The following is a 21034-nucleotide window of genomic DNA, read 5'->3' on the forward strand; positions in this document are numbered from 1 at the left end:
TGCTCTCCACCCACAACTGAGGCTAGGCACAACTCAAATGCCATCTATAAGTTTGCTGATGACACAACGATTGTTGATGAGGAGGTGCACAGGAGTGAGAAAGATCAGCTGGTTGAGTGGTGTTGCGATAACAATCTTGTACTCAGTGTCAGTAGGACCAAGGAATTGATTGTGGACTCAGGAAGGGGAAGTTAAGGAAGCACACAATAGGTTCTCATTGGGGGATCAGTGGTGGAAAGGGTGAGCAGTTTCAGTTTCCTGGGTGTCAACATCTCAGAAGATCTATCCTGGGCCCAGCACGTTGATACACAACAGCAGCTATATTTCATTAGGAGTTTGAGGAGATTTGGTATGTCATCCAAGACTCATAAATTTCTACAGTTGTACTGTGGAGAGCGATCTGACTGGCTGCATCACCGTCTGGGATGGAGGGGCCCTGCACAGGATCAGAAAAAGCTGCGGAAAGTTACAAACTCAGCCAGCATCAAGGACAAACCTTCAAAAGGCAGTGCCTCAAGAAGGCAGCATCCAATCTTCAGGACCCCATCACCCAGGACGAACCCTCTTTTTATTGTTACAATCAAGGAGGAAGTACAGGAAAGGAGCCTGAAGGCACACTCTCAACAACTATTCAATGTCCATTCAGGAATCAGAAGGCAGAGGGAACGAATCTGTTCCTGAAACACTGAGTGTGTGTCTTCAGCCTTCTGTATCTCCTTCCTGATGGCAACAATGAGAAGAGAGCATGTCCTGGGTAGTGGGTGTCCTTAATAATGGACGCCACCTTCCTGAGGCACCGCTCCTTGGTGGTGTCTTGGGTACTACTGAGGCTAGTACCCATGATGGAGCTGACTAATTTTACCACTCTCTGCGGCTTACCTTGATCCTGTGCTGTACCCCCCAACCCCCATACCAGACAGTGATGCAGCCAGTCAGAATGCTCTCCACAGAACATCTGTAGAAGTTTTCGAGTACTTTGGGTACCAAACCAAATCTCTTCAAACTCCTGATGAAATATAGCCACTGTCTTGCCTTCTTTATAGCTGCATCAATATGTTGTGTTCAGGTTAGGTCCTCAGAGATATTGGCACCCAGGATCTTGAAGTTTCTCACTCTCTCCACTCCTGATCCCTCTATGAAGATTGGTTTGTGTTCCTTCACCTTACCCTTCCTGAAGTCCACAATCAGGTTTTTGGTCTTACTGATGTTAAGTGCCAGGTTGTTGCTGCGACACAACTCCACTAGCTGGTACATCTCGCTCCTGTACACCCTCTTGTCACCATCTGAGATTCTGCCAACAATGGTTGCATCATCAGTAAATCTATAGATGACACTTGAGCTATGCCTAGCCACGCATTTGTGGGTGTAGAGAGAGTGGAGCAGTGGGCTAGGCACAGGTTTTTGAGGTACACCGGTGTTGACTATCAGCAAGGTGGAGATGTTACTTCTGATCCGCACAGATTGTGGTCTTCCGTTTAGGAAGTTGAGGATCCAGTTGCAGAGGGAGGGACAGAGCCTGGGTTCTGTAGCTTTATGGCCAGGACTGTAGCAATGATGGTGTTAAATGCTGAGCTATAGTATAGGCAATAGACAGCATTGTAACATACCTGTAGGTATTTGTTTTGTCCAGGTGATTTTGTGTGGAGAGCCAATGAGATTGCATCCATGTAGACCTGTTGTGGTGATAGATTACAATGGTCCCAGATCCTTGCTGAGGCAGGAGTTTGTTCTTTCTGGGGTTCCTGAAAGTTTCAGTGACTGTAACTGTCCAATGGTCTCCAAGAAGGATGTACACTAGCTGGAGAAGGATACTCCTCAAATAATTATACCTGTCCCAACAGTTTTACTTCTGAAATGAGAAGGCTGAGAGGTGACATGTTGGAGCTCTTTAAGATAATGAATGGGAGGTAGTGAAATGGTTTCCATTTGCAGAAGAGACTGGAGCTCGAGCTAATAAATTCAAGCAGGTAATTTAGTAGAACTCTTATTCCCCAGAGAATGCTTCGTTTAAAGTTATAGTGAAAAGTCAAGTTTATTATCATACGCACACGTACAGTATTGTGAAAAAGTCTTAGGGAGATATATATATATATAGTTAGGGTGTCTAAGACTTTTACTCTTACTATAAGCTGTTTTTATACCATTTCCTGTGTGGGTTAATTTTGATTTGATTTGAAGCACACGGTAGAAAGACATCCATCTCTATCCTCTCTTTATTTGCTCTTGAGTCTTCAGTTTTTGTTCAGTTTTGGGGAGTGGACTCGATGGGCTGAACAGCCTAATTCTGATCATAAGTCTTATGGTCTTAAGGTCTTACAATGTCCATATCCCTCCATTCTGTGCACAGTTATGTGTCTAAATGCAAACTCTTAAATGCTTCTATTAAATTTGCTCATGTATCCACCCTGGCACCTGGGAGTGCATCCTGGGCACCTACAACTCTCTGTAATTAAAAAAAAAGCTTGCCCCGCTCATCTCTTCTGAACTTGCCTTTCTCACCTCAAATGCATGCTCTCTAATGTTCAACATTTTGGCCCCAGGAGAAAGATACTGACTGTCTGCTCTATCAATATCTCTCGTGACCTGTTAGATTTCTGTTTGGTCTCCCCTCAGCCTTCACTGTTCCAAGTGTGTCCAACATCTTCTTATAATACCTCTCTCTAATCCAGGAAGCACCCTGGTAAACCACTTCTGCACCCTTTCTAAATCCTCCGTGTTTTTCCCATAATGAGCAACAGAACTGAATGCAATACTAAAGATGTGGCCAAACCAGAGTTTTGTAAAGCTCCAACATAACTTCCTGACTCTTGAACTTGATTAATAGAGGCAAGCATGTATCATCTTTGTCACCTTATCAACCTGTACAGCCACAGCCAGGGAGCTGTGGACTTGCACGCCTAGATTGCTCTGTCCATCAATACTGTTAAGGACGTTTGATCTGAGCTTCAAAGCTTGAAGTACCATCCACAAAAACAATCCTAGCCTTGACCTTCTCTGCATACCAATCTCTATTCAGGTCCTTGGAAGTGTAACTGTCTCTCAGATCCATGTCTGTTTCCTTCAGAATGCCATCTTTGAAACCCTCATAGGAATATATTCATGTTCCTTTCACAGAAGGAGAGATCACCCTAAAAAGAGATGGCGTGTCAGCTGAAGGAACCACTTTGGAAGCCCTGCTACGTGGGGAGGCACTGGAGAAAAGAAATGATTCTAAAGAAGATGAAACTCTCAACGAAATTCAGGTCAGTCACTTTTATCCAATCAGAGAGTTGCTCCCCGTGGCATTGTTCACCTTTTGATCCATTATGCTCAGGGTTATGTGTTAGGTGTCCCCAGGTTACACTGGAGTTTCAGTCCTTTCAACTACTTGCAACTACTTGCTAGTTATGAACAGAAGCCTGAAGTCCCATGCCACCAGGTTCAAGAACGGCCACTTCCCTTCAACCTGATCAGTTCTTGAATCAACTGGCACAACTCTAGAATTAACTCTAGTCACTAGAGTTTAGCAGCATGATGAGCACTTGGATCATTTTGCACTAAAATAGGCTTTATTTTCTGTCCTAATTGCGTTCTTTCATGTAAAAGCTGTGTATAATTTGGTTAATTTCTGTTTTTCTTGTGAATGCTGCTTATCTGATCCTGTGCCTGTGATGCTGTTACAAGTAAGTTCTTCATTACACCTGTGCATACGTGTACTTGTACACATGACAATGAACTCAACTTGGACTTTGAGTAAAGTTTCCACACAGCAGGAGGTGACTCCAGTCCTGCAGCAGCCAGCAGATCTGTGCCACGGGTCTCCCAGACACTCTCTCATATGTACCAGCTCTATATAAGTTGAATGTCCATAAGCTGGGGTGGACCTGTAGTTATCAGGATTATTACATTTAGCAGACTTCTTATTATCAATCCATTTACTAGGAACATTAATTCAAGAGCTAAAATTTTTCTGGCAATGGAAATATGAAATATGAAAAGGAGCTCTAGGAGGTTCTCAGCGGGTTGGTACCATTTGTGGAGGAATATGCACAGTTAACGTTTCAAATCCATGGTCTTTCATCAAATTGATCCTGATGAGACACCATTGAATAGAAATATTGACTCTGTTTCTCTCTCTACAGATGCTGCTTGTCCTGCTGAGTGTTGCCAACAACTGTTTCTAATTTACAATAAATTTTAGAGTCAATTTAAAAACAGAAAATGGTGGAAACTTTTCAGCAGATCAGGCAGCATCAGTGTTAATGTTAACTGTGTGTTTCTTTCCACAGACACTGCCTGACCTGCTGAGTGTTTCCAGCATTATATATTCTTATTTCTAATTTCTGGCATCTGCAGTTTTTTATTTTCTTTATTAATTTGGATTATTTCATTATGTTTTTTTTTCCAATTGGAGGGATTATTTGGTTAGTTTTCCAGTCACTTTCAACTGAGAACGTGAGCAGTCAATTCCATACATTGATCAGTGCTTTCTTTGCCTTGTTAGTTGCCACCGCCAAGCTGGACCATGCAGACAAAATTTCTCCGTTCCCCATTATCCTAGAACTGTGTGAGGCAAGTTTCTCAATCCAAAAAAAAATCCCTCAATGCCACCTGATTGGCATTGAGATGCAAAACATCCCTTCTTCCCTTGTTAGTTTCTGTATAGGAACACAACAACTCATCTGAGCTGCTGAGTTTCTTTGGCATTGTAGTAACCTCTACTTTGAAAAAGGCACACTCGAGAACTTCATGCCAAAGAAACAACTTTATCTTGAACTTCAAAACTGTTATGTATGTACAGAGGCTTTTCACAACCCGTACAGCATGGCAGGGACAGTATATACAAAGCACACCGGAAGTAAAAAGAACGGAAGTAAAACCCCCCATTATCCTAATTAGTATTAACTTACTTTTAATAATGCTCACATTACAACAGGCATGACCTCCACTACCAGATGTAAGGTATGAAGCTGTGAATTAATGACTGGAATCCCTCTCCCACTTTCAGAACTTTGGTGCAGATGCCATCTGTTCCTGTGGTCTTGCTTTTCAGTTGACAAATGGCCTTTTTGATTTATCAAATAAAGTTTATTGTCATGTGCACAGCTACAGTGAGATTCAAGTACAATGGAAAACTTGCTTACAGTAGCATCACAGGTAGGTAGGTTCATATAACACAAAGTTTAGATTATACATGGCAAAGAAAAAGGTTTGGAAAACAAGACATCAGTACGAGAAAAACACAACTAGATACAAGTCGACGGTATTTACAAGAAAGTGGTTCATTGTTTCATTGCTGAGGTAGGTTTAGGTTTGTGTAGGTCAGTTCAAGAACCTGATGCTTGTTGGAAAGTACCTGTTCTGGAACCTAGTATGTGGGACTTCAGGCTCCTGTATCTCCTGTCTGATGGTAGCTGCAAGAAAAGAGCATGAGCCTGGTGGTGGGAATCCTTGATGATAGGTGCTGCCTCTTTCAGGGAATGGTACCTGTAGATGCTGTCAGTGATGGAGAGGGCTGAGCAGCCTCTTGCATTCCTGTGCATTGGAATTGCCCTACCGGTCCACGATGCAGACGTCAGGATACTTTCAACAGTGTACCTGTGCAAGTTGGAGATCTTTCAGTCTGGCACAACAGCCAAAGTGGACTGGATAACTCATTAGGAAATGGAGCTGAGGACACCATGGCCTAGATGTGGTCATGGTGAGTGTGCTCCTTCCAGCATTTCTTTCTGCACTTGTGTCTTTGAGAAGTTGCTCTGGGCTACCAGTGGCATAGGTAGCCTTTGGACGTACATGACCAGACAATATGCGAGAGTCCACGTACAGCGTGTCATAGTTATCAATACGCTGCTGGGCTTCCTGACCTCTGTCCTCCTACTCACTGTCCCTGAGCTCACAGTTTTCTGTGGAAGCATGATCTTTGAGACGTGGTGAAGTGTACACTGTAGAAAGGCCCAATGTTCATGTTTAATTACTTCTTGGTTCTCCAGATCATTTTCATCCAACCAGACCTGGTGTTTGTTAGTGGAGATGCTAAGCCTGTTTGCAGGTGCTAACAGATGGACTCCAGGGCAGATCTGACACTCTGCAGCTCCCGGCTGAATGTTCAACAGTGAGGCATTATCTGAGGGCAGCTGTCTTTGTGGGGTCCTTGAGAGCTTCAACATTGGTGTTCTTGTTTCTGTATTTATTTTCAAATTGCTAATTTATTCATAAACTTCACAAATACATAATGCAGTGTGTTTATAATTCTCCCTCTCATTAAGAGGAGCATCATTCCATGTGTACGTATATTCAAAGTGACATCAACTTTCCTTCATCAATGTTCCTGTAAGTGATGGTCAGAGAGCTTGTATACTGGGTGCAAATCCTTGTGCTGGAGGAACCTAGCAGATCAGACAGAATCTCTAAAGGCCGAGGCCCTTGAACCTGATGGCATCAACTTTGATTTCTTTAACTTCTGATACCCATACCCCTGTGTTTTCCTCTCCCTCCCATTCTTCTCCCACATTCCTGCGGCCCCCTCACCCCTTCTCCTCCTTTCTCATCCCCTTATTATCCATCTCTGGTTCCCCATTTCCCTCCCTTATTCCCATTGTTTATTGTCCTCTCCCCCTCCTTTGTCCCTTTGCCTTCCCACTTATCACCTCCTAGCTTCTCCCATCATTCCCTTTATCTCCTGTCCCCCTCCCCCTCCCACCTGCCTTCCCCCTCTCACCTATTAGCTGCTAGATTGAGTCCCTCCTCTCCCCCCACCACCTTATTCTGGCTTCCAGTCTCGATGAGGGGTTTGGCCCTCAACGTCAGCTGTTCATTTCCTCTGTAGATACAGCCTGACCTGCTGACATTCGGTGTGTTGCTCAAGGCGTCCAGCCCTTGCAGCATTTCTTGTGCCTCGGTGTGTGTGGTGTGATGGCTTTAAACAGGGGCTTTGCCCCATTGAGCTTCTGTGGTGGATACAGCAGGCCTCAGTGTGTCCGTGTTCCACCATATGGGCATGTGCCAGTTGGCACTGTTCTGTCTGCCTGTGGAAGTCCACCTAAGTTCAGAAAACCAAAGAATGCTTTTCACCAATTTGATGATCTTCCAGCACCAGCTGGAGTTTGCCTCAGTGTGCATCCTTGGAGCAAGCTGCCAGTATCATGTAGGTGTTTTGGATACACGTGGATAAAGACTACTGCATCCCTTTCCAGATCTTTTGGGAAAATGCACATTCCAGAAGAAGATGAATGATGGTCTCCCAACCAATGTTCTCTCTAAGGTACCCTAACCACCTTCACTGCACCCAAGGGCAAAATGATGCGGAAGGGGCCCTTACCTCCACCAACTAAGCGAAGTTTTGGTGCTGGTGCTTGTTTTAAAGTTGTGGCAGTGAAGCTTTAACAAAATAGCTTTGACAATCTACTTGGGAAGCCATGCCACAGAGACCAGCCTCTCCCGTCCCTGCAGTGCATCAAAGACTTTCTGTGCAGATCACTGTTTGATTGACTGTGGTCAAGATGTTCTCCTGGACAAAAATTTTGTAGTGGAATCTCATAGTATAACTGCATGAAACCTTTCTCTGCAATAAGATGGGCAGACCCATTCCTTCCAATATCATGCCCACGGTTCTCAGCAGAAAGTAGCATTTGATGTTTGAATATGCCTAATCTGGGGTAAATGCATTGCTTGATGTGACACAGTAGCCATCAGCATGAGGTCGATGTTGGGTTTATGTTTCCTCCCCCTCTCTCTGGAGGGGTGTACTCTTTTTGAGTAGGCTCACTTTGATACAGTCCAGGATAGAGTAACAGAGAGAACACCGCACACCAGCAGCACTCCTGTTTCTTTCATTGAAAAGACCACTTCATTCATGAAAAGTGCATCGACACAATGTGGACATGGCGTTTTCTTCATGTACCTCATGAAACGCTCCCTGATGTGGTCTGGTATGGAAACCCCAGTGCACAAGAATACAATAGAGAGTGGTGGACTCAAAATGGAAGGTGAATTTATTGTCATATGCACAATAACAATGAAAATCTTACTTACTGCAGTATCACAGGCTCAGACAACATTCACATTTTTCACAAAGAAGAGTACAACTAGAACAAAAACATGACACAATCCATTTTAGTGCAAAGTGATCACAGTGTTACCGAACTGTAGTCATTAGGGTTGTACTGGTTGGTTGAAGAACTCAAAGGTTGAAGTGAAGTAGCTGTTCTTGAACCTGATGGTGTGGGACTTCAGGCTTCTGTATCTCCTGCCCAATGATAGCTGCAAGAAGATGGTCTGGTGGGGATTTTTGCAATACCACATGTGGGTACTGTACTACCAGTGGAGGGAGAGGTGTGCTCCTGATGTATAAGGCAAAGTCTCCTACATCTGAGATGCCCTACCAGACCATGATGCAACCAGTCTGGACAGTTTGAAGAGTATACCTGTAGAAGTTTGTTAGGGTGCTCAGTAATAAGCCAAAGCTACTTAATGTTCTAAGGAAGTAAGGACATTGGTGTTCCTTCCTTGTGATTGCACCTGTATGCCGGCTCCTAATCTGAAATTCTCCTCTGCTGATCTCACAACACAGTCTGTCACCCTCCATCCCCTTTCTGAAGTTAACAACCAACTCCGTAGATTTACGGGTGTTCAGTGAGAGGTTGTTGTTGCGTCCCCACTCACCCAGGTGTACTATCTCACCCTGACAAACTGACTCATCGCCATCTGCAATTCTTCCAATGACAGCAGTGTCAAATGGGCGAATTTGTACATAGCATTGGACCTTTGTTTTTCTGAACATAGCTGGACTTTCAGAGGCAGGATTTGTTCAAGACAGAACAGTGCCAACTGGTGCATTGCAAGGTGGTGGAACACATGCTGAGGAACACACTGAAGCCTGGTGTACCCACAACATACCATCCTGTCATCTCAGACACTGTGCCCATGACTAAAGAGTCCCCTATCACTGCCACACTTTGCCCTACCTTGCTGTACAATAGAGTGTTAAATCAGCAACTGCTGCTGTTGCTGTTCTGCAAGAGGCCATCAATATTGAAATGTTATGTAGGAGGGAATAGCTGCGGGGGACTTCCGCACGACCTGCATGCACCTTCTGGTGCCCATCTAGGTAGCTGGCTGAACCTTTGGCACAACTACCTCCCTGAAACTCCTGTCGATGATGCTTTCTGTATGCTCCTCAGTAAATCCAGCTGCTGCTCCAGCCAGGCCATGTGGTCTGAGAGAAGCTGCTGTAGCTCGACACACTTTCTGCAGAGTCATCAGGGAAAATTAACCTCTTCCTGATCTCCCTCATCTTGCATACCACACCTCTCCACTGACTGCCATTACTAACCCTCTCATAACAACTGGGTTAAGAAGAGGAAGGGCTTTAACTCACCTCATCACCACTCAGCATTCTTCCTTGTCAAGACCTCTGCACCCTGATATCAGCTACAGCATAGGGACAGAGTTTACTCGTACTTGGAAAAGCATGATGCTATTAAGGCAAATCAGCAAGGCTTTGTGTGGGGAATGTCATACCCATACTCTCGTTGCCTGCGTGTGGCTCCAGACTCTAGCAACTAGAGCAGAGGCTCCCAACCTTTTTATGCCAAGGACCCCTACCATTAACCAAGGGGGTCCGTAGACCCCAGGTTGGGAACCTCTGGTTTACAGTCTCTTGTGTCTCCACTGAACTGTTCTGTGTTCAGTGTAAACAAGTTAAACGTTTCATAGTTGACCCAGGTTAGCACTATATTTCAAGCTGGCCAGGGAGGAGTTTGTGTCTGTGCGCGGTGGGCCTGGAATTCCGTGTGGAATGCCTCACCATTGTCGCTGCTCCCATCCGGAACTAGCGAGGCACTTTGCCTGGCTTCTCTCCTTGGCTCCCACACTTGTTCTTGCCTGTGGCTGCATACCTCCTTATTAGCTCCTGTCGACTGGATGACACACTGCCCCACTCACCTGCAGCTAGTTACGCACTTCTCCCTATTTCACTGCTAGCTGTAACGGAGGCCTGTAATGGATTAGAGGATACATGCTATAAATAGATGTTGGGAAAACTTGGAGCAGCCAAGGCTGAAAAGAAAGTTCTTAAATTGATAAGGTGGATAGTCAGGCTCTTCTCCCAGGGCAGGAATTCATGTACTTGTAGTAGAGGACATGCCTTCAAGGTGCGAGGGTGACATTTAAAAGAGGTGTGTTTCACACAGCAAGTAGTGGGTGTCTGGAATGGGCTGCTGGGGCCAGTCATGGAAAGCTGCACACTAAGAGGTGTTTAGATAGACACAATGATAGGCAGACAATGACCGATACAGGCAGAGAAGAGTCTTGGTTTAATTCTGCAATGTGTTTGGTGTAAGTATTGTGGGCCGATGGGCCTGTTCCTGTGCTGTTCCACACACTTTATTCAGTAGCCTCTGAGTGGACTGTATGTTCACAGCCTTCTGCTGCTGTAGCTCATCCACTTCAGTACTCAGTGATGCGTGGTGATTTACTTTGCCTTCCTGTCAGCTTGAAACAGTCTCCTCTGACCTCTCCCATTAGCAAGGCATTTTCACCCACAAAATTCACTCCCTGGGTGTTTTTAGTTTTTTTGCACCATTCTCTGTCCACTCTAGAGCAGGGGTTTCCAAACTGGGGCCCATGCACCCCTCGGTGAATGGTGGGGGTCCATGGCATCAAAAAGGGCAGGGAACCCCTGCTCTGGATGCTGTTGTGCATGAAAATCTCAGGAGATCAGCAGTTTCTGAGATACTGAAATCACTCCATTTGTCGCCAACAATCATTCCACAGTCAAAGTCACTTAGATCACATTTCTTCCCCATTCTGAGGTTTGTTCTGAACCTCTTGACCATGTCTGCAAGCTTTTATGCATTGAGTTACTGCTTCATGATTGGCTGATTATATATTTGCATTAACGAGCAGGTGCACAGATGCACCTAATAAAATGGCCACTGCGTGTACATTGTTCTGTTGCAGTGAATAGAAAATATGCATAGTTACAGAGATAAGGAAGTTTCAGCAGTTGATCTATTGGGGGGGATGCAAGACCAGGGTCCTCACAGTTTTAAAGTAAGTTTTAACCCTTCATCGACCTTCCTTAATGATAGGTAAGTGTGATCTTGAAAGTGGAACAGACAGACAGATGAAAAGAATTGCAGTAATGCGGTGGGATGGAGGTGTTTCAAATAATTATTTATATCTTCTGTTGGCTGCAGAGGGTTTTAAGCAATGAGGAGAATGTGGAAGACCTGGAGGAGGAGGACGTGGAAGATGAAGTGCCAAAACGCAAAAATAAACCCCGAGGACGGGTAAGTAAGCATAGTGCAGAAAATGAAGTACAACAAACAGATCATTATTAAAATAAACACTAGAAAAATGTTCTGTCTTTTCCTGTAAAATTATTCGATATAGTTGCAAAATAAGATGAGTGTTGTATATAGTGCAAGTTTTTACTCAAATAATTAAGTTTTATGCTTACAGATCTTGGTTATAGAGTGACAGAGCACTACAGTACAGAAATAGGACCTTTGGCTCATCCAGTCCATATCAATTTGTTATTCTGCCTAATCCCATTGACTTGCACCTGGACCGTAGCCCTCTGTACCCCTCGCATCCATGTGCCGCCGAAGTTCTGTTAAATGTTGCAGTTGAACCCTCACCGACCACCTCTGCTGACATCCTCTGAAATTCCCCCTCAGGCTCCCCTGAAATAGTTCACCTTTCACTCTAAACCTATGACCTCTGGTTCTATTCTCACCAAACCTGAAGGGAAAATGCCTATCTGTATATACCCTTTCTCTACTCCCCCACCTACAATTTTGAACACATCTATACATTCTCCCTTCTTCCCCTGTGTTTCAAAGAGGTTGACAGTCATCCCACCCTGCAAAAGCTCATTTCAGGGAGGTCTCAACTGGAAGTCTCAGCCTCATAGCAGTCTGTGTCAATGAATTTGTTAGTTTTGCAAGACATCAGATTCATAAGTGTTCTGTGAGACTTCTGAATTTTGTCTGTGTGTGTGTCTCTCTCTCTCTCTCTCTCTCTCACACTCTCACACTCTCACACACACCCCCTGCAATAGTCGGGATCAGAACTTACTTTTTTACATCGAAATGGGGGATTTTAAATGAGTGATTTAGAAGTTTTGTATCTTCAAGTTCAAGTTTATTGTCATTTGGCTGATGGTCCACAAACAAAACAACTTCTGTCTGGACCATGGTGTAGCCACAATACATATATCATGCACACCACATAAAACAATGTATTACCATATTATTTAATAAAGTGTAATTCAAAATGCATACAAAGTGCACAGCACAGGTAAGGAGTTCGCTGTCCTAATGGTGAGACCTTGGTGGGGGCTGGGTATTTATTAAAATCGGTTTTTCTTCTGAAAACGGCTGCGCTTAAACCCAGCCCATCGTGGGCTTCAATGTACCTGTGAGTCAAAGTGTTTCAGGAAAAATCCCGAAAAATTTGCTTGCTGCAAGCGTGTTTTTGAAGATATCTTAGCGGACGATTTTGGAATTTCGCTTCAATTTAAACCCCGCTCTAATCCTCTTTAAGACGCCAATGTGCCCTGCCTGTATAAGACAGCCTCGCGTAGTCAGGTTGTCACCGCCAGCCTTGGGAATTTCTTCGCCAGGTTTTTGTACTTCATCACCGACAGTTGTCCGGATGATTTCAGTGTCATTACGGACGGCAGTAACTGAACTGATGGACAATGGAAGAGAGAGGTCGACTGTAAAGCCTGTCTACAGAGAAAACTGATAGGTCTACTTAGCACAAAGAGAGATCAAGCAGGATTCATTCATTGTCTTTCTTTCTTTTTTTTCCTCTCCCGCTCTAAAAAATCGATTTCCAGGATATTGCATATAATTTGCGGGCATCAGGGAGCCGCTATCGATATGCGAGAGACTCCTGGAACTCCCAGGAGAGGTGGGATGTCTGGGTTGAAGGAGCGGTGACTAGGACACAGGAATATTTCTGGTAGGCCGAGGCTCGTGTTGATAAACAAGGTCATTTGGTCAGTGGGTTAAGAGAGAGAGAACCTGAATAAATGAGCAAGGGCCAGTAGGGAATGAGAACACAAAGGGGTAGTATGGTAGCGTAGTGGTTATCACAATGCTTTACAATACAGGTGTCCCCCGCTTTACGAAACCTCACTGTTACAAAAGACCTACATTAGTTACCTGTTTTCGCTAACAGAAGGTGTTTTCACTGTTACGAAAAAATTCAGCGCGCGATAAAAGGCAGCCGCTCTCTCCCGGATTCGGAACTGCATTCTAGCCGGCATTGCTTAAACACGTGCCTGTGAGCAGCCGTTTGCAAGATGAGTTCTAAGGTATCGGAAAAGTCTAAAAGAGCTCGTAAGGATGTTACACTTAGCGTAAAACTAGACATAATTAAGCATTTCGATCGTGGTGAACGAAGTAAGGACAAGGTGAATTTGGCTTGTGGAAGTTGATGAAAATGATGTTGAAGAGGTTTTGGCATCCCATGACCAAGAACTGATAGATGAAGAGCTGATGCAATTGGAAGAGGAAAGGATAACAATCAAAACCGAATGCAGTAGTGAACGGACCGAAAGTGACTGCGTGAGATTTTCGCTGCAATGATAAAGTACAACTTTAATTTTGAAAGGGTACGTTGGTTTAGGGCATAATTGCAAGATGGCTTGAGTGCTTACAAAGAACTGTATGATAGAAAAATGCGCTAGCCTAGCAGTTAAGCACACTACCGTTTTTCAAGCCTTCCACATCAGCCACAGCAGAGGACGAACCTCGACCTTCGACATCGAGGTGGGCAGTCATAGGAGAAGATGAGCTGCCTGCCCTAATGGAAACAGACGACGATGAGATGACACCCCAGTGTCCCACCACCCCAACCCCCAGGCTGCGGACAGATACTGATTCGCGGAGAATGCAGTGGTAGCCGGGAGGCACACAGCACATCTTTAAGAAAAAAGCCAAAATAAACATGCTAATTAATTAAGTGCCACCCGGCGCGTAATTGTCGGCCCAGATCAGAGGCGATTACCAATTACGTGCCGAACGGCATCTAATTAATTAGCATGTTTATTTTGGCTTTTTTCTTAAAGGTGTGCTGTGTGCCTCCCAGCTACCGCTGTACCCCTGCATGCTTCGCGGATTGGTATCGGTTCGCTGCCCAGAGGGTGGGGGCCACTGCACCACCCCAACTTCTGACGACTCAGCCTAACACAGCATCATCAGTGTGCTCTGGGTTGTCTTCCCGATCCCCATCAGTGACACTACACTGTACATACATTACTTCTACTTTATATGGGCTGTGTATTTTTAGGTGTTATTTGGTATGATTTGGCAGCTTCATAGCTTATAGTTTACTGGAGAGAGTGTTTTTGCCAACAGCGCTTGCGTGAGATTTTCTGCCGAGAGCGTTTGCGCCATGTTTTTGCTGACGGCGCTTGCGTGAGATTTTCGCTACAGTGGACAGTGTAGGCAATGATTGTGGAAAAGTATTTCTACTTTATATAGGCTGTGTATTTATATCATTCCTGCTTTTACTATATGTTAGTGTTATTTTAGGTTTTATGTGTTATTTGGCATGATTTGGTAGGTTATTTTTGGGTCTGCGAACGCTCACAAATTTTTCCCATATAAATAAATGGTAATTGCGTCTTCGCTTTATGACATTCCGGCTTACGAACTGTTTCATAGGAACGCTGTACCTTCGGATGGCGGGGGAAACCTGTACCAACAACAAGGGTTCAATTCCAGCTGATGAATGTAAGGAGTTTGTACGTTCTGCCACGTGTGTATTCTCTGGGTACTCCAGTTTCTTCCCGTAGTCCAAAGACATACCGGTTGGTAGGTTAATTAGTCAATGTAAATTGTCCTGTGATTGGGCTAGGATTAAATCAGGCGTTGCTGGATGGTGAGGCTCAAAAGGCCAGAAGGGCCTATTTCTTGCTGTATCAGCCACTATTGGAAACATCCTCTCCACATCCACATTGTCTAGGCTTTTCAATATTCATTAGGTTTCAGTGAGATCCCCCTCATTCTTCTAAGCTGCAGTGAGTACAGACTCAGAACCATCAAACACTCCTCATATGTAAACCCTTTCATTCCTGGAATCATTCTAGTGAACCTCGTCTGGACCCTCTTCAATGCCAGCACATCTTTTCTTACACAAAGGGCCTAAAACTGATCACAATACTCCAAGTGTGGTCTGACCAATGCCTTATAAAGTCTCAACATTACATCCTTGCTCTTATATTCAAATTCTCTTGAAATGAATGCTACTATTGCATCTGCCTTCTTTATTACTGACTCAACCTGTAAGTTAACCTTTAGGGAATCCTGCACAAGGTTCCCAAGTCCCCTTTGCACCTCTGAATTTGGAATTTTCTCTTTGTTTACAAAATAGACTATGCCTTTATTCCTTCTAACAAAGTGAATGACCATACACTTCCCTACACTATATCCATCTGCCACTTCTTTGCTTATTCTCCCAATCCGTCGAAGTCCTTCTGCAGACTCCATGCTTCCTCAACCCTACCTGCCCTTCCAACTATCTTTGTATTGTCTGTAAACCTGGCCACAAAGCCATCAATTCCATCAGCCACATCATTGCCATATAGCGTGAAAAGAAGCAATCTGAATACCAGCTCCTGTGGAACCCCACTCGTCACCGGCAGGGAACCAGAATAAGAGCTCTTCATTCTGATTTTGCCTTCTGCCAGGCGGCCAATCTTCAGTCCATGCTAGTATCTTTCTTGTTATTCCATGGGCTTTTATCTTGTTAAACAGTCTCATGTGCGGCACCTTGTCAAAGGCCTCCTGAAAATACTAGTAAGCAACATCCACTGACTCTCCATTGTCTATCCTATCTGTCATTTCCTCGGAGAATTCCAATAGATTTGTCAGGCATGTTTGGAGGGAAATGGACAGTCAACATTTTGGATTGAGACCCTTCATCTGTGCATTTCAACACTGACAGTCCATTTCCCTCCATCGATGCTGCCTGTCCCACTGAGTTCCTCCAGTGCCCATTAATTTGAGGTGCAATCAAATCAGCACAATAACATCATACTGTGGGTAAATGAAACCCTCTGCTTTATTCATAATAAAATGCACTACAAATTGTGAAGTAATCATACTGGGCTACCTGTACTTGAGTTCTACCTGTCTACGTTTCTTGAGGAAGCGATGAAGGTGATTGGTGTACAAAGGCTGTAATAAGTCAAGTCAAGAAGAAAAGAAAAGCTTACAAAAGGTTCAGAGAGCTGGGTAACATTAGAGATCTAGAAGATTATAAGGCTAATAGGAAGGAGCTTATGAAGCAAATTAGGAGAGCCAGAAGGGGCCATGAGAAGGCCTTGGTGGGCAGGATTAAGGAAAACCCCAAGGCATTCTACAACTATGTGAAGAGCAAGAGGATAAGATATGAAAGAATAGGGCCTATCAAGTGTGACAGTGGGCAAGTATGTATGGAACTGGAGGAAATAGCAGAGGTACTTAATGAATACTTTACTTCAGTATTCACTATGGAAAAGGATCTTGGTGATTGTAGTGATGACTTGCAGCAGACTGAAAGGCTTGAGCATGTAGATATTAAGGAAGAGGATGTGCTGGAGCTTTTGGAAAGCATCAAGTTGGATAAGTTGCCGGGACCAGATGAAATGTACCCCAGGCTACTGTGGGAGGCAAGGGAGGAGATTACTGAGCCTCTCGCGATGATCTTTGCATCATCAATGGGGACGGGAGAGGTTCCAGAGGATTGGAGGGTTGTGGATGTTGTTCCCTTATTCAAGAAAGGAAGTAGAGATAGCCCAGGAAAGTATAGACCAGTGAGTCTTACCTCAGTGGTTGGTAAGTTGATGGAGAAGATCCTGAGAGGCAGGATTTATGAACATTTGGAGAGGAATAATATGATTAGGAATAGTCAGCATGGCTTTGTCGAGGGCAGGTCGTGCCTTACGAGCCTGATTGAATTTTTTGAGGATGTGACTAAACACATTGATGAAGGAACAGCAGTAGATGTAGTATATATGGATTTCAGCAAGGCATTTGATAAGGTACCCCGTTCCAGGCTTAATGAGAAAGTAAGGAGGCATTGCTTTGCGGATCTGGAACTGGCTTGCCCACAGAAGGCAAAGAGTGGTTGTAGACGGGTCATATTCTGCATGGAGGTTAGTCACCAGTGGAGTGCCTCAGGGTCTGGGACCCTTATTCTTCATGATTTTTATAAATGACCTGGATGAGGAAGAGAAGGGATGGGTTAGTAAGTTTGCTGATGACACAAAGGTTGGAGGTGTTGTAGATAGTATGGAGGGCTGTCAGAGGTTACAATGGGACATCGATAGGATGCAAAACTGAGCTGAGAAGTGGCAGATGGAGTTCAACCCAGATAAGTGTGAAGTGGTTCATTTTGGTAGGTCAAGTATGATGGCAGAATATAGTATTAATGGTAAGACTCTTGGCAGTGCGGAGGATCAGAGGGATCTTGGGGTCCGAGTCCATAGGACGCTCAAAGCAGCTGTGCAGGTTGACTCTGTGGTTAAGAAGGTGTACGGTGTATTGGCCTTCATCAATCATGGAATTGAATTTAGGAGCCGAGAGGTAATGTTGCAGTTATATACAACCCTGGTCAGACCCCACTTGAAGTACTGTGCTCAGTTCTGGTCACCTCACCACAGGAAGGATGTGGAAGCCATAGAAAGGGTGCAGGGGAGATTTACAAGGATGTTGGCTGGATTGGGGAGCATGCCTTATGAGAATAGGTTGAGTGAACTCGACCTTTTCTCCTTGGAGCGACAGAGGAGGAGAGGTGACCTGATAGAGGTGTATAAGATGATGAGAGGCATTGATCATGTGGATAATCAGAGGCTTTTTCCCAGGGCTGAAATGGTTGCCACAAGAGGACACAGGTTTAAGGTACTGGGGAGTAAGTACAGAGGAGATGTCAGGGGTAAGATTTTTACATAGTGGTGTACAGAGTGGTGAGTGCGTGGAATGGGCTGCCGGTAACGGTGGTGGAGGCAGATACGATAGGGTCTTTTAAGAAACTTTTGGATAGGTACATGAAGCTTAGAAAAATAGAGGGCTATGGGTAAGCCTAGTAATTTCTAAGGTAGGGGCATGTTTGGCACAACTCTGTGGGCCGAAGGGCCTGTATTGTGCTGTAGGTTTTCTATGTTTCTATGATGAAGGAGGAGCTGTGTATGTTGTCTATGTGGCTTTGACAAGGCCCCACATGGGACACTGTTCAGAGCTTCTCTAAAGCTAACCCTTTCCCCATTTTGCCATACGGTTACATACCGTGCACTCATCCACTTCAACACATACCCATGGTTTCAGTGTGCCCATTTATGGTTGTGAAGTGTAACTGCACACCCCATCAGTAAGATAATGGTGTTGCAGCTCTCAGAGTCCAGGAGGTGCTTTGATCTGACCTTGTCAGTGGTTTGTGACTCCATTCAGCAGCTAAAGTAGCAAATGAGCCAAGTGTCATGTCTTTGCAGTGTGTAACAGCTGCGTGCAATTGTTCTTTGTCACAGTCAGCACTTTCTCATTTCTTTTTGGTAGGAAACAATAAGTTTCAGCAAATTAAAAATGATGAACCTGATTCCTCGTGAAGCCAGCAAGGCCCTGTCGTAGGTCTCTGCATTTTCATGCCCGAATGCTTTCAGAATCGCAGGCCTGTGGCTAATTACTCACTGAGCTATGTCTCAGCTGATTTCACATTGATGTTTCCAGTTGCAGCAGCCTTCCACTGAAGTGCAATGTGTTTCTTGTGCAAAACCCACAAGTACCGGAGGAATTCAGCAAGTCAGGCAGCATCCATAAGCAATGTTTCGGGCCAAGACTCTTAATTGGGATTGGAAAGGGTGGGGGCAGAAGAAGGTGGGGAGAGAGGAAGGAGTACAAGTCAGCAGGTGAGAGGTGAATCCAGCTGAGACGGAAGGTAAATGGTTGGGTGGGGTGCTGGATGAAGTAGGTAGTTGGAGCTGTAGGTGGAAGAGGTGAAACGGACTAAAGCAAAAGGAATATTATAGGAGAGGACAGTGGACCATGGAAGAAAGGGAAGGAAGAGAGGAATCAGAGGGAGGTTAGGAGAAGAGAAGGGATGGTAAAATGCAAAAAGGAAGGAGGAAGGGGGTGAACTAATTACGGAAATGAGAGAAATCCATTTTCATACCATCAGGTTGGAGGCTACTCAGACGGAATATGAGATGTTGCTGCTCCACCCTGAGTGTGACCTCATTGTGGTAGGAGAGGACACCACATGTATTTCTTGTTGCTGATTTGGCTACAAAGCTAGAATGGGATTTTTGGAACAGAATGGAGTTGAGCATAATTGTGATTGGACAGGAAAGTGAAGCTGAACATCACGATATTGAAAGATGGACCAGTCTCAAAGGGAGGGATGCGCCACGTCAACTCGTACTTGGGCTTTTGGCCTGTGACATGGGTACTATTGGGACGATCTGTAACAGCAGTCTTTCTGTCAGGCTTGCTGAAGCTACAACTATATGACTGCATACAAGGGGAAGGTCCAGCAAGGCTGACGGACATATTACAAAAGGGTAGAACATTGAACACAGCACAGCACAGAACAGGTCCTATGGTCCACAATGTTGTGTCAAACTAATCACATTACTAACCAAACTAACATTATTAGCCCAACTAACCTAATGTCTTCTGCCTAGACAATGCCCATATTCTTCCTTCTGTTCTCTGCACATTCATGTGCCCATTGAAGAGCCTGTTAAACACCCTATCGAATTTGCCTCCACCACCACCCCCAGCAATGGGTCCCAGGCACTCACTACTCTCTGAGTAGCAAGTCTGTCCCACACATGAACTTAGCCCTCACCATAAATACATGCCCTTTGGTGTTAGATATTTCCTCAATCCTGGGAAAAAGATACCAGATATCTACTGTACCTATGCTTCTCATAATCTTATAAACCTCTATCAAATCTCTCCTCAGCATCTGCCTCTCCAGGTAAAGCGAGCCAAGTTTCTCCAGCCTCTCCTTATAACATATGCCTTCTAAACCAGGCAGCATCCTGCTAAACCCCTTTTATATCCTCTCCAAAGCCTCGACATCCTTCTTATTATGGGATGATGAGAATTGAATGTAAAGCTCTAAATGGGGTCTAATCAGAGCTTTATGAAGCTGCAACATAACTTCTTGACACTTGAACTCAGTTCTTAAATTAATAAAGGCAAGCATGCCATATGCTTTCTTTACCACCCATTCAACCTGTGCAGCCACGTTCAGGGAGCTATTAACTTGGAGCCCAGGAACCCTCAGCACTGTTAAGAGTCTCGCCATGAGCACTGTCCCTGGACATTCCCCCCCTCCCCCCTGCAATGTGTAACACTTCACATTTCTCCAAGTTAAACTCCATTTGCCCTTTTCCCACCCATATTTGCAACTGATCTACATGAGTCCTGCTAATAGGTCTCATCGCAAAATGTCGACAGTTTATTCTACTCCATCGATGCTGCCTGTCCTGCTGAGTTCCTCCAGTATTCTGTGTGAGTTGCTCAAGATTTCCACCATCTGGAGTATCTCTTGTGTTTATGATCTATGTCTGTCTGCATCCTTTGGCAGTCACAACATCACCGATCTTCATATAATCTGGAAACCTTCTAGTCCACCCATCCATGTTTTTATCAAGGTCATTTATATATATCCCAAACAACAGAAATCCCATTAAAGATAGAAACATAGAAACATAGAAAACCTACAGCACAATACAGGCCCTTTGACCCACAAAGCCGAACATGTCCTTACCTTAGAAATTACCGAGGGTTACCCATAGCCCTCTATTTTTCTAAGCTCCATGTATCCATCCAGGACTCTCTTAAAAGACCCTATCGTATCTGCCTCCACCTCCACCACTGGCAGCCTATTCCATGCACTCAGCACTCCCTGCGTAAAAAACATACCCCTGACATCTCCTCTGTACCTACTTCCAAGCACCTTAAAACTATGCCCTCTCGTGCTAGCCATTTCAGCCCTGTGATAAAAGCCTCTGACTATCCACATGATCAATGCCTCTCATCATCTTGTACAC

General features: G+C 44.6%; 1 protein-coding gene across 7 annotated transcripts in view; it reads left to right on the top strand.

Moving 5' to 3' along the window:
• The window catches only part of dpf3 (double PHD fingers 3), a 198121-nt gene that overhangs the window by 111550 nt on the left and 65537 nt on the right, over nucleotides 1–21034 (top strand). For all 7 annotated transcript variants that reach the window (XR_010018668.1, XR_010018670.1, XR_010018672.1 and 4 more), the window contains exons 4-5: nucleotides 3115–3242; nucleotides 11178–11270. Coding sequence is in view for 3 of the 7 variants with exons in the window: in XM_063053721.1 (XP_062909791.1) it covers nucleotides 3115–3242; nucleotides 11178–11270 (221 nt within the window). In the remaining 4 variants the exon portion in view is untranslated. The remainder of the gene's footprint in view (nucleotides 1–3114; nucleotides 3243–11177; nucleotides 11271–21034) is intronic.

The sequence above is a fragment of the Mobula hypostoma genome, chromosome 1 (genome assembly GCF_963921235.1).
Source record: "Mobula hypostoma chromosome 1, sMobHyp1.1, whole genome shotgun sequence".
Taxonomy (NCBI): domain Eukaryota; kingdom Metazoa; phylum Chordata; class Chondrichthyes; order Myliobatiformes; family Myliobatidae; genus Mobula; species Mobula hypostoma.